Below are 14,270 nucleotides of genomic sequence, written 5' to 3' on the forward strand. Positions count from 1 at the left end.
TGCATGTGTCATGGTGACCACACAAAGTCTTGTAATCATGTAGACGGGACATGTGACTGTAAAGATGGCTGGACTGGATTAAAATGTAATCAAGGTAAAATACGCTGGAAGTTTCGTTATTCACCAGCTTGTTTTCAAAGAAATCGTCTGATGTAATGTATTTTCCCAATATACTTTAAACACAGTTTAGTTGCCATTTTGAAATCAGTAATGTGAGTAAATGAAAAATAACCCAATTATAACCCTACGTTGATGCTCAACTAGCAATCATAATATGTAACTAGTACTAAATCGTTGACATTCAGGATTGGAGGTATCCCCTTCCCACTGTAGAAAGTTTTGACAAATTACAATTGCTATATATGGAGTCATTTCCTGGCACCAGAGTGAAAATATATATACTTATCATGTTGTTTTCCATTGTGACTCTTCCTCCCCCCCCCCCCAGCACATTTCAAGTATAATTATTATTAGTAATGCTTATGATCATGATTATTATTATTGGCAAACATAATTAACTTGTAGCTATCATTTGGTGCTATTATTACAGCTAACATCTTGGTACATACACATAATTATATTTTCATCCAGCATGTCCATCTGGAAACTATGGCGAACAATGCCAACAAAACTGCATGTGTCATGGTGACCACACAGAGTCTTGTAATCATGTAGATGGGACATGTGACTGTAAAGATGGCTGGACTGGATTAAAATGTAATCAAGGTAAAATACGCTGGAAGTTTCGTTATTCACCAGCTTGTTTTCAAAGAAATCGTCTAATGTAATGTATTTTCCCAATATACTTTAAACACAGTTTAGTTGCCATTTTGAAATGAGTAATGTGAGTAAATATTGAGATATGCTGTTTTCGTTTCAAGAATACAGAACAAGTTTAACACTTGTTTCCGAGGCACATTTTAATTGTGTTGATTTTCAAAATAAAGACAATGCTGCACTCACTGCAGCTGCTTAAAATGACATTTTCTTTCTTACATTCACGTTCTATTTTCAGTTACAGAGTTAATCTAATCTTGAAATAATTATAGTGTATTTTGTGTTATCTCTAGTATGTCCAGTAGGTTCATACGGTCGTGCCTGTTCAATGGAATGCGATTGTTTGAATGAGCACACAAGGTCATGTAATCCAATTGATGGAACGTGTTTATGTAAAAGTAAATGGACAGGATACACATGCAAAGGTAATTATAGTACACAGTGTGTTATTATAGTGTTATTATAGATAACACACACACACACCCACCCACAAACAAACAAACAAACAAACAAACAAACAAACAAACAAACAAACAAACAAACAGACAGACAGACAGACAGACAGACAGACAGACAGACAGACAGACAGACAGACAGACAGACAGACAGACAGACAGACAGACAGACAGACAGACAGACAGACAGACAGACAGACAGACAGACAGACAGACAGACAGACAGACAGACAGACAGACAGACAGACAGACAGACAGACAGACAGACAGACAGACAGACAGACAGACAAACAAACAAACAAACAAACAAACAAACAAACAAACAAATAAATAAATAAATAAATAAATAAATAAATAAATAAATAAATAAATAAATAAATAAATAAATAAATACAAACAGGCGGGCGGACAGATGAACACACAGGCAACAGAGATATAGACAGTCAGGCGGACGGGTGGACGGATGTTTACACACAGGAAATGTACATGTAGATACAGAAACTGTGTGTGTGTCTATCTATGTGACAGAGATAAAGGCAGACACAAGGGAGTGGAAGACGCAGACAGACAGTCACACACACACACACACACACACACACACACAGAATCTTTTATTATAATAATGGTGGTCTTTATATAGAGCTTTCCCCACTCTCATGCTCAAAAGCGTATTACAATTATTACCCCTGGAACACATCTGTAGCGGCATTTTCGAATTCTAGAGTATTTTAACGATCTTGTCAATGTAAACAATCATATTAATATTTCTAAGAACAAAATTAACTATAATGGGGAAATGCTATTTCGGCCCAAAATCATGATTGAAAGGTAAAACCCTGCTGACTAAGTATCTACAAGTATTGCCTAATGTGAGACCTTTTTTGCAAAGCCCACATCTGTTATGTAAAGCAGTCTCGCCTTGGTTTTTGGACGCTGAGGTTGATTTCCAACTTTTATTTTAATGTAGTGTACTATACAATTGTATATCTCTAGAATGCTGGACGTTGGGTACGTGGGGAACAGTATAATCACACTGATGTTGATTTTTATTTTAATGTAGTGCTCTGCATGCTGTACATATCTGAAGTGGAGTCGAGGACTGCATAATTACAAATTAGAATATGTGTACATGGTTTTTTTTGAGAGCGCAAAGTGGGGAGGGGGAGGGGGATGCAACATTTTTTTAACCAAAATAATTTCCCCCAGCCCCCAAAACCCCTGCTGTAAATTCAAACACCAGCCTTGGCATTGGCCGGTGTCCTCCAACGCACCAATTCTTCCATCCTAGAGAAATGCAAACATCCTACCACTGTATTTTGCATTGAATGTCTTTGTAGATGTAGTTGCACAATAATAAATACACCTGACTTTGACCATAATATCGGCGACAAACATGTAACACACAACCATGGTGTAATAACATGTACTACACTCTCCGGTCCTCAATGATTCATAATTTTCCTCTGGCAGGCTTACGGTGTTATAATATCTTGCAAGGTTTCCTAGATCGCTAATTACTGACTGTGTTGTAAACGGAGAACACATATCTTATAATACACAAACAATTTCACAAGGTCAACATTTACATGTTTATGCAATCAGGTTGTAATAACATCACTACAGTCTATGCGATCCTAAGGGAGTCGTAATTTTCCACTGGTAGACTTCTCATATTATCGTACCATTCAGTGTTCCCTCGCTCACTGATTACTGCCTGTATGTTTGAGAACGGACAAAGCCCAGGGGAATAAACTACAATTTCTCACATTTCTTATCACGCGTCCATTGTAACAGTTGTACTTGTAGGTACTGTGGCATAACATGAGAAATACGATGATGTCGACGAAAGAAAATATATGAACTTCCGGAAGTTGTGACATCGACACCATCGTATCTCTCATACAATATTATCTCAATCCACGGATAGTAGTGTGACAGGCAAGACCCGGGAGGCAGGGTCCCTAAATCAGGTCTGATAGCACCATAGCATGGCTGTCTCTCGTCTTAGCTGATGTCGCCAGGCATGTGTAATGCTGCAAGTACTCGACCAAGGAATTGTGGGATAGCTTCACTTCCACTGCCATTAAAAGAGTTTGTAGTGTGTAAAAAGAGAGTTTGCATGCAAATAGTTCATATAACACCCACGCAGAGAAAGATTTGTACTTGAGGACGAAACTTAAATTGTTTTTGGGATGTAAATCTGTTGTACAGAGTATTAAAAGATAATTTTCATACATTAAAAAATAAAAGATTCCTTTCAAGAATTAGAAGTTGTCCTTACGAAACAAAAGTTTTGTTTCAAATTAAAAGTTTACTCATGAAAAAGAAATGTTTCCTTTCAAGAATTAAAAGTTCGTTCTATGGGAAAAAGCTTTGTTCAAAGAATTAAAAGTGTGTTCTTTGGAAGGAAAGGTTTTGTTCAAAGAATTCAAAGTTTACTCTCGAAAATTAAAAGTTTCCTTTCAAGAATTCAAAGTTCGTTCTTTAGAAAGTAAAGTTTTGTTCAAAGAATTAAAAGTGTAGAAGGAAAAGTTGCCCACAGAATTAAAAGTTTACTCTTGAAAGAATAGTTTTATTCAAAGAATGACAAGTTTACCCTCGAAAAATAGAAGTTACCTTTCAAGGATTAAAAGTTTATTCTTGAAAAATAGAAGTTTTATTCAAAGCAATAGATTTTGTATTGTCACCTAGGGGCCACCGTAATTATGCAACTGGGTCATTAAAACTAAAAACTACATCTCCATGCTTATAAGAACATGTGCATTTAGTTTTGTTTGAAGTATGTATCAAATTATATTGAATTCGAAGTATGTACGAAAATCATTAATCATGCAAATGACGCATTGATATTGAAGGCACGTTTACCAAACCTCTAATCATTCTATTTTCTAGCCATTACCCTAAATAGTATGTGCACAAGTTTCCTTTGAATTGAGCATGAGCCAGCCGTTTTTGAGAAAACGGCTACATAGACATACATACTTTCCATCGATATAACCTCCCCTTACAGAAGATAAAATGGAAAGAGAAAAGTTTTTAATGATATCGTACAATGTGTTTCTGTAACTTTTCACTCGCAGTTATAATTTCTAACTGACTTTAGTTCTGAAGTCTTGTGTGTTTATTATATTGGTGAATATTGTTTACAGACAAATGTGGTAGACGTCGTTCAAAGGCGAGAATATATGGAGGAAGTGATGCAAAAAAAGGAAAATGGCCGTGGATGGCAGCGTTATTCCATTTCGATCGAAAACGAATATTCTGTGGAGGTGTATTATTGAATCGACAGTGGGTTATAACAGCAGCCCATTGCATCCAGTCATCCAAAGTAACTCGAGATATTATTAGAATTTACTTGGGAAAATACTACACGCAAAAGCCCGACCAAGAGGAACGTGAGTTCAAAGTGGAAGAAGTTCATACACATCCCAATTATGATATGTCGACGTTTGATTCAGACATCGCCCTTGTTAAATTATTTACAAGTACAAATTTAACGGGTAGAATCACACCAGGTAATTGAAGTATACAGTTTACATGTATACAGTACACACACACACACACACACACACACACATACATACATACATACATACATACATACATACATACATACATACATACATACGAGTGTCAGGTCTATGTGTGTGTGTGTGTGTGTGTGTGTGTAATTATGTAAAGTGTTCTTTCTGTATTACATGTATGTGTGTCAGTGTTTGATAAGATACGATTCACATCATATCATTTAGGAACCATTTCAAGACGGTTTGTTGTTTATTCATGCATGGATAACTATAGATACATTCAATGGCAGTTGTCAAGATCAAGATTTCTTGGATTACTTATACAAACACCACACCTTTCGATTTAATCGCTTCATATTGAGACTATCAAAGCTGATATGCCGACTTTGTGTTGTCATTGGTTCATTTCAGTTTGTTTACCCGATCTTGATGTTGCAAATAACGTCCTTCAATCACTGGAATCGGGCTGGGTGACAGGATGGGGTAAGACAGAAAAGGACGCTGTTGCACCGAAGCTGCAACAGGTGAGAGGCTGTACAATTTATATTAGGAATAGATTCATAAGGCCGAACAAAAATAATTGTTTCGTTCCACTTACCCTACCCCACCTAGTTTTCAAAAATAAAGTTTATTAGAATATTAACGTAAGGGGGGTAGTTTGTTATGCTGAGTTCAAAAAGGGGTCATTTTATGAACATCTATTGCCATGGTAACGAAAATCACCGTAATATGTAGATTATTTTTCCCCATTTTGACATAAAACATGGAAAAACTAATTTAGTAAAGAAAGGTCCTTGCTTTTGGCATGCATGAGTCGATGTTATTCAATGTAACACAAATTGAGTGAAATAGGATAGCTGTTTCCATGGAAACATACAGGAGGCTTAAAAATGTTGCTCTGGTATTATACATTTGCTGCTGACAAAATAGTTTTATGAATTTAATAATAATTATGTTTATTTGCATATTGACTACGTACCCAACGTGGGGTACTTTGTTATACTGAGTTCAAAAAAGTTACCATTCTATGAAAATCAGTTGCCATGGTAACAAAATCACCTACCTTCCTAAATTCTGCAAAATTGGTAGAAAGTTTTCATACTTAGTCCATAAACGTGAAGAAGAGATCCTGAGTTGTAAACACTGGTGTTGTAGTCCGTTTAATTTGAAAGGTGTTGAATAACTTTGACGGCTCCTTGACCTTGATTCATGATCATTTCCGTGAAAGTGAATCCAGCAGATATTTTTTTTTCTTTTTTTTTCTTTTTTTAATCATTTCCGTGAAAGTGAATCCAGCAGATATTTTTTTTTTCTTTTTTTTCTAATTTCTTTTAATTTAATTTTTATGCTGGGAATTCCTCCCAGCGATTTTCTGTTATGCAGACAAATACACACAAACAAACAAACACAAATGCTACAGAGATCCATTCGGGTTTGGGACTACGTGACAGGGCTATGTAGCACGCTCTATATCACGTTGCTGTGGAACTGTCAAGGCTTTCCCAGTCAGTCCACCGGCTATCCCAGAGTCACCCAGGCCCGGCAAACATAGCACCTGCGGGCTCCGTGAGTAATCGTCCCGTCCCCCCCAAATTCGCACTCGTCTTGTGAGTGAGACACGGCTGAGTGATACAGCCTACCCATCGAGTCTGTAGAACACTCACCCTGGGTTTGGGTCGGTCACAGAAAATCCCCTGTTTCCAGTGGGATTCGAACCCGTGACCTCCCGACTGCTAATCCTGTGCACTAACCACTACGCTACAGGGAGCCGGCAGATATTACAATAATCCCTGTACAGTACATGGTTTCAGGAGGTTTCAAAAAACAACATTCTGAATTTCTCTTCGGGGGCTTCATTCGATAACTTGAGGAAAGCTCGCGAGACAAAATCAAATACCTGTGATTGCGTTGATTGCTATGCCTATTTCGCCTATTTCAAAACAGAGATGTACTTTTGCAATTGTGGTCCTCATTTCAGACATTAAAGTACTCTAACCCTTGAGCAATTGCAAGTACGTCAAAATGTAAATGTATCAGCCTCGTACCTTCATTGCAATGAATTTCTTTTCATACTACAGATGCATAGCGATGTTTACATCATGATCATAATTCATATGTACAGATGTACATACATCAATCCTAAAACTGTCCCAATTTTCACAGCATTTGATCGTACACATTTTGCGGCCATCAGTTTGAATTCACTCTAACTCTTGAGCAAGTAAGCCAAAATGTAAATGTATCAGCCTCATACCTTCATTGCAAGGAATTTGTTTCCAAAGTATATTGTACATTGCGTACATATTGTACATAAGTACATTGCGGCCGTACTAAACTTTTTTCTATGAAGCTGGTGAGTTAATAGTACAAAAGCGCATGCGCATGTACCATACATTCAGTAGCTATTTTCAGTAGCTACGTTTAGTAGCTACATTCTTCAATTCTCAAATAAAGATGTACTCTCTCAAATGACAATTGCTATAGCAACTGTTCTCGACAGCAGAATATATCCTAAAAGCACTCCTTCACTTTTAAATTGAATCTTTTTCAAGTTTTAAGAAGAACTGAAAAGGTGAAGACAAATAGTGAGCACGCATAATCTAGTATGAGTACTTTTTCCAGTGGACAGTGACATAAATCCCTGATAGTATTTCTTTGTACATCTACATTCCTTTTAACTCTGCGATTTGCATTATTATATAGTGTTAAGCCACTTCCCTTGTTATAACAACAATAATAATGCAATAATATTATATAATAATAGTAATCATGTTTATTTGAATTTTAACAACTCTAAGTGGGTAGTTTGTTATGCTGAGTTCAAAAAAGAGGGTCATTTTATGAACATCTATTGCCATGGTAACCAACATCACCATAACATGTGGATTATTTTCCCAAACATTCACATAAAACTTGAAAAAAAAATTTAGTAAAAAATATCTCCTTGTTTTTGGCATGTATGAGTTGGTGCTATCTGTTGTAGCAAACATTCTCTCCCCCCAAAAAAGGATAGCTGTTTCCATGGAAATGTACAGTATGCTTGGAAATGGTGTTTTTTTAAATTACATACGCATCTGACAAATAACGTTTATTTCCATACTACCTACCCTACATGGAAGAGTTTGTTATGCTGAGTTCAAAAAATGTGGTCATTTTATGAAAATGCATTGCCATGGTAACCAAATTCACCATATTATGTGGATTTTTTGCCAAATTTGATTTGAAATTTCCTAACCTTTAACATGTATGAGTCGGTGCTATCCGTTGTGACACATTGTCTAAAATGGGAGAACTGTTTCCATGGAAATGCAAATTAGGCTTAAAATTGTCATGTTTTGATAAAATATATATTTGTAATACTAGAAAATCATGGTAACGACAATTACCATAATATGTTGATTTTGGCAAACATTAGCTATAAATATTGGAAAAAAGTAGGAAAAAATTTCTTTGTTTATGGTATTTATTTACTGTAACACAATTTATTTAAACGAGATAGCTGTTTCCATCGAAATGTAAATTAGGTATAAAAATGTCATGTTTTGGTGAAAATTATGTTTGTAATACTAGAAAATTTGTAGAGTCATTTTGGTAAGAATCCACCCTACCTAGAGTAGTTTGTAATGCTGAGTTCAAAAAATTAACTATCATTCGAACATTTGTTGTCATGGTAACGAAAATTACCATAATATGTTGATTTTTGAAAAGTTAGCTATCAAACAGAAAAAATGAAAAATAGGAAAACATTTCTTTGCTTATTGCATTCTTTATGAGTCTGTGATGTCCATTGTAACACAATTTATTTACAACTGGATCATTGTTTCCATGGAAAATTAGGCCTAACAATGTCATGTTTTGGGTAAACGAGAAAATTGTCAGGTCTGTTTGGTTAGAATCCACCCTACCTGAGGTAGTTTGTTATACTGAGTTCAAAAAAAGTAATTCTTATTTGTAATAAGTAATTCTTATTGAACATCCGTTGCCATGGTAACATTATACCGTCTGCAAGCAGGACTACATACCAGGATGCTGGATGTTGGTCACTGAAATCACTGACAAGTTTCTTCCCTGTCTGTGCTGAATACAGTACCAAGGTTCTGGGTGTTCGTTATTGAAATACACTGCGGCTTTTGCGTAGACTGACTGCTGTGTATATCCACATTGACGCATCTTTTGATGGTCATTTTTAACATTTATATGCAACAGAGTTAGTGGACTGACGATAAGTTTGTGTGGTCTCGAACACCACACGGAGTTATAACAGTATGCAAGGTTGAAAAGTTGTCTTAGACTGACGCATCTTTTGATATGCCCTATTTTGTAGTAAGTTCACCAGGATTCTGTCTCAAATACCCAAATGCTGTGTGTGTCTCAAACACCCAAATGCTAAACTTTTATGACAAAGAGTGTAATACATGTCTTAATACAAACCAAGTATAGCAAAAATACAGTTTGAGATGGTAAATCACGAGATTTAGTCAACAGTGCACTCACAACGTTGGCAGTGTTGTGACAAACATACCTTTGAAGCTTTGATTTTAACATTAATTTTATCGTGTTGCCTTAATTGATATCGGTACAATATATGAAAAGGGCGATACATTCCCTGTGTTACCATTATCATGATTATGGAATAGTCAGGAAGTGGACCGTTTTCGGACACATACAGACTCAATATCGTCATTATTTCTGGAATTGCTACAGTGTCGCCTTAATTGATATCGGTACAATATATGAAAAGGGCGATACATTCCCTGTGTTACCATTATCATGATTATGGAATAGTCAGGAAGTGGACCGTTTTCGGACACATACAGACTCAATATCGTCATTATTTCTGGAATTGCTACAGTGTCATGCATGCTGCACTGAGGATTTGATATAAATAAAGAGAATTATGTTCACGAAATTGAGGGCTGATTTCTGAGCCAAAGAAATTATATCACATTTATATTACTTGACACAGGTCAAAATCTATAGTGTGGCACAGGAAAAAGTCTATTTTGAGATAGAAATTTTACAGCCATACAATTTTAGAAAGGTTTCTCCGAAATCTAATATTTTATCACACTGGTACAGCTCAAGTCGGAAAAATCGTTATTCTTTTCAGTAAACTTTGTGACACTAGTGTATAATCAATCAATGTTTTACCTGTCAATGTACTAGTACTACTGCTGTTAGGTATTACAATTCAAATTCATTTATCATTTAGCCAGAAATTACCTACAGCTCATTAATGACTTTAAATGTTTTTTCTAAATTGTGTATTTGAGTACAAAGTTTGCTTCTTGCAGGTACGACTTAAAATAGTTGATCACTCGACGTGTGCTAGAAGCCACACAGACGTTGTAACAGACAACATGTTCTGTGCCTTACCAGCCAGTAAAGGCCAACGTAAGGATGCATGTAGAGGTGACAGTGGTTCTCCTTTTGTCAAGAAGGTATGTATCTAAAACAATGAAGTTTACATAGCAACCAAGACCACGGCATTAGAAACAGCCACTTGCCAGTATATTTTGCAATGTTTACATCATTGGGATGCAAGTGAATAAACATTGATTTCATAACATGTATCAAATATGCTTAGCAATAAGACTACGCCCATAGCAACTCTAAAATGACAGTATAAAATGATAGTGTATAGCAAAGATCCAAAATAGAGATGTGTAGGGAAGTGACTGTGACAGTCATGAATACTGTACATTTGAGGTATGTTAAGTGTACTGCGTTAAACGATAAATGTATGTCCTGTATGTGTAATGCTGCCTGTGTCTTTTCTTTCTGCCACTTCAATTCATTATATTGTACACCTGCGATTTCATTTCAACTCATTTTCTGCACTCTCATCCTTATCTTTCACCTGTACTCTGTCAGTTTTTCGGATCACATTATCCAGCCACATTTAAGTTAGAAGCATGCATATGATCTTGGCAGTCTTTATTTGTAGCCAGACCGCCAATATGTATTACTTTTGAGTACATTATTTTACAGTTGCAGGTATCAAACAAAGTTGTGTTTAACTGTTTACAGCGGCTTGTCTATATCTTGACGTAACATTTTAAGTATGTGTAAATGAACATATATATGCCTAGCAACAAGAATACTACACCCGTCATAGCAACAGTGAAGCGATGGTGTTTATTACATAGATAACAATGAGGATGGATTAGCATATGGATGTTCATTCAAAAAATGAACAAGCATATACCTAGTAACATGACCATGGTCTAAATTGTAAAGATCACAGAAGTGCTGGATAGGCAATCAGATAAACATTCAAATAATTGACATTTTCAGCTAACAACTAAGACATCGGCCATGTACAGCAACAGTGCAATTATGGTATATGTTGCAAAGCTTACAACAAGGATTGATAATCATTCACAAATTTTCACATATGCTTCTAGACCGCAGCAACAGCTATACAAATGTGCATAGAAACAGGGGCACACCTATAAGCAAACACAATGGTATCCTGTATGACCTATTGAGTATGAATCAACTTGTTAAGAGAGAGTAATATCGTACCAATCAAACCCTCTGAAAATGACAGCACCAACTCTGCTTTTGCGTTACATCACCATTGACACCATTTATAAAGAAACAATGAAACATAGCAAACTTTCCTAAACCTTCCCTAGGAAAAAACTAAAAGTATCGTATGGTTTTCATGCCAACACATTCAACCTGATTTCATCACTGTTGCATTTCTATTCTTTGGAAACAGTTCTGCCGCTATGCTACGAAAAATTGCAAATCTGTCTCAGATGAGACTAGTTTACATAGGGTGACGCATCATTGGAAGTATCAAGTGCCAACTATTGGAGCTTTACATCTCTTGAACATTTTTCCTAACAATGCAGAAAATCTTTCTTTTATTTCCTTAATTAGATAAGTGGTCGATGGTACCTGATTGGTTTGGTGAGCTGGGGTGTAAACTGTGCAGATCCTAAGTTTCCAGGAGTATATACAACTGTGTCCAAATTTGATGACTGGATTCGACAAACTGCGATTGAATCTATAGATTCAGAGTGATATATTAAGTAATCTGTGTTTGAATACCCTACAAAGAAATTGCATTCCTTTATAATGTGGCTGTTGTGGTGCTGGTGTGTGATTTTCTATTTTTAGTTGTTGTGTAAATTCCATTGTATTCGAAGTATACTTAAGATGAGAATTAAAACATCCAGAAGCACTCGGGTAGGTGATTATGGCAAGCCGAATTCTCACTGCTATACAAAAAGGCCAGAAGCCCAAGTTCGATTTCCTGTTTGTCCTACTTATTATTTCAAAATATTAGTAGTCAATTGTCGTCAAAATGAAGGTGGTGTACCGTTAAAGCTGTACTAGCTGCAACTGGAACGGTTTTTTAAAAATGTCTTGTGAGGTACAATAACTTCCCCTAGACTGTAAGATACGTCGTGCCGTTCCGCCCTCATCGGCGCGCATGAGGAGTTGACCGATGTGTGCGGGCTTCCCGTAACGGTGTACCTTACAGACTACCTGTGGGTAAACGTATTTGTTGTAGCTGTATACACGATAAACAAAATAAAATATTAGTTTTTTGTGTCTGCACTAAAAAATCAGTTTCCTCCGCGACGATCACACTTTCAACCTGTTTCTGTTCTACTTTGGGATAATATCGACCACTGATTAACATATACAATGTCTAATTATTGGCATTTTAACAATTTTCAGTGAATATATTGTGGTTGTCTTCGAAAAATGATACTCCAGTTAGAACTAGTACGGTTTTGAGATGGCGACAGATTCAAAACCAAGCTTTTGCTCAAATTGTAAACTTACCACTACACCATCTACAGATATATTGACTTTTAGCTAGCAATTATGTATTTTTATAAGTCACTATAACTAGATTTTAGTGAATGTATCTTTCATTCTTGATGAAACAAAGGTTCCACGTGCAGCTAGTGCATTACCGAAATTCTTAATTATGCAAATTATTCATAAAGCTTTAAGCTAAATCAACAAACCTTATAGAATATATGCGTCTTGTTATAGTGAACATATGCTCCAAATTATATTGAATTTGAAGTATGCGTTCAAAAGATATAGCCTAATTACTCAAAACCATTAATTATACAAATAACTAATTAATGTTCTTGGGATGTTTTTTTTATAAATCTAATCAGTTCTTGCCGTTAGCATATGGAAGATGTGTAGCAAATTTCATTGTAATTGAGCCAGCTGGTTTTGAGAAAATGATGACACACACAGACAGACACACACACACAGAGAGAGACAGACAGACAGACAGACAGACAGACAGACAGACAGACAGACAGACAGACAGACAGACAGACAGACAGACATATACCCCCTTTTAATAACTCCCGTACCCTTACGGGAGGTAAAAATACACCTTCTAGCTTTCGTTGTATGTGAAAAGGTTTGGGTTGTACATTACATCAACAAAGTTTAGGTTGATGACTCAGAGTGTAACAACAGTTTCTATTGACAGCTGCATATATCAGCATGTTGCAACATTTGAGTTTATATTTAATTTGGTTTGCCTATATCTTGATTTCCACAGTTGTATTTCCGTATCCGAAAGCATCGATGTTACGGAGGAATATTTCAATACCACGTTGACTCTATCCTACTGTACGTAATGCCGCATATATCGTATCTGTTGTTTATTTTTTAGGATTGAACTTATCGATCAGGACTGTTTTATTCATTACGTTTATACTTACGTCGTGTTTTAAAACACGTGTTGTCGATGGCTTCAAGTTTATCCAAGTGACTTTTTCATTAGATTTCAGCTAACTAGACACTTTTGTTTTGATTTTTTCATATTCAGCCAAGTATTTGATATAACTAACGGTAAGTCATTTATTCTGTATAAATGGTTGGCAAATAGACAATAAAGTGCTCGTGGTTGTCGGTTATTGTTTGACTGTATTGTTATTCATATTATTCCACCAGTGTCGGAAAACCGATTAATTAAATCACTGTGACCAAGGCGCCTAGTAGACGTATTGAAACGTCATATCCAACGGTCTGTGGGTTAACTCAGACTGTAAGATACTTTGTGTCGCTCCCCCTCAGTGGCTTCCTATCTAAAAAAAAAAATATCCATACCTGGAAGTGTTAACCAATGTGTGAGGGCGCCCCGTCACGACGTACACTGTACCCGACAGACTCACACTCTGACTGATTATTTCCTATTTTACAGCAGAAAGCGGGTTAATGTGGTGTGGCATTTCACGCTTGGGACAAGATTCTTTTAACGTAGAGAAAGAAATATTTCAATGCCAGTTAGAGAGACATAGAGACATATAAATGATTTTTGTGTATGCAGATACCCCATGCAGACTTGAAGGCACCTCGATTACTTGTAGCAAACTGTATGCAGCACATCTATGAAGTTGTGTGTGTGTGTGTGTGTGTGTGTGTACATGTGCTTGTCTGTGTCTGTCCATGTGTATCTTTGTGTCTAATTTTGTGCCTGTCTCTGTGGGTTCTGTGTGTCTGTCTGTGCACATGTCAC

General features: G+C 36.3%; 1 protein-coding gene across 1 annotated transcript; it reads left to right on the forward strand.

Moving 5' to 3' along the window:
• Positions 1-635: 635 nt before the first annotated feature.
• On the forward strand, positions 636-13,601 carry LOC144438065 (tryptase beta-2-like). Its single transcript, XM_078127096.1, has 6 exons — positions 636-726; positions 1,071-1,202; positions 4,382-4,747; positions 5,168-5,280; positions 10,051-10,197; positions 11,648-13,601. The coding sequence occupies exons 1-6, from the start codon at positions 636-638 to the stop codon at positions 11,789-11,791; spliced, it is 993 nt and encodes a 330-aa protein (XP_077983222.1). The 3' UTR covers positions 11,792-13,601.
• Positions 13,602-14,270: the final 669 nt, after the last annotated feature.

This window comes from Glandiceps talaboti, chromosome 7 (genome assembly GCF_964340395.1).
Source record: "Glandiceps talaboti chromosome 7, keGlaTala1.1, whole genome shotgun sequence".
Classification (NCBI taxonomy): Eukaryota; Metazoa; Hemichordata; class Enteropneusta; family Spengelidae; genus Glandiceps; species Glandiceps talaboti.

Coding starts and splice junctions, on each gene's coding strand:
- LOC144438065 (XM_078127096.1), top strand. CDS start 636: ATGTGTCATGGTGACCACACAGAGTCTTGTAATCATGTAGATGGGACA. Junction 727..1,070: donor TGGATTAAAATGTAATCAAG/GTAAAATACGCT, acceptor TGTTATCTCTAG/TATGTCCAGTAGGTTCATAC. Junction 5,281..10,050: donor TTGCACCGAAGCTGCAACAG/GTGAGAGGCTGT, acceptor TGCTTCTTGCAG/GTACGACTTAAAATAGTTGA.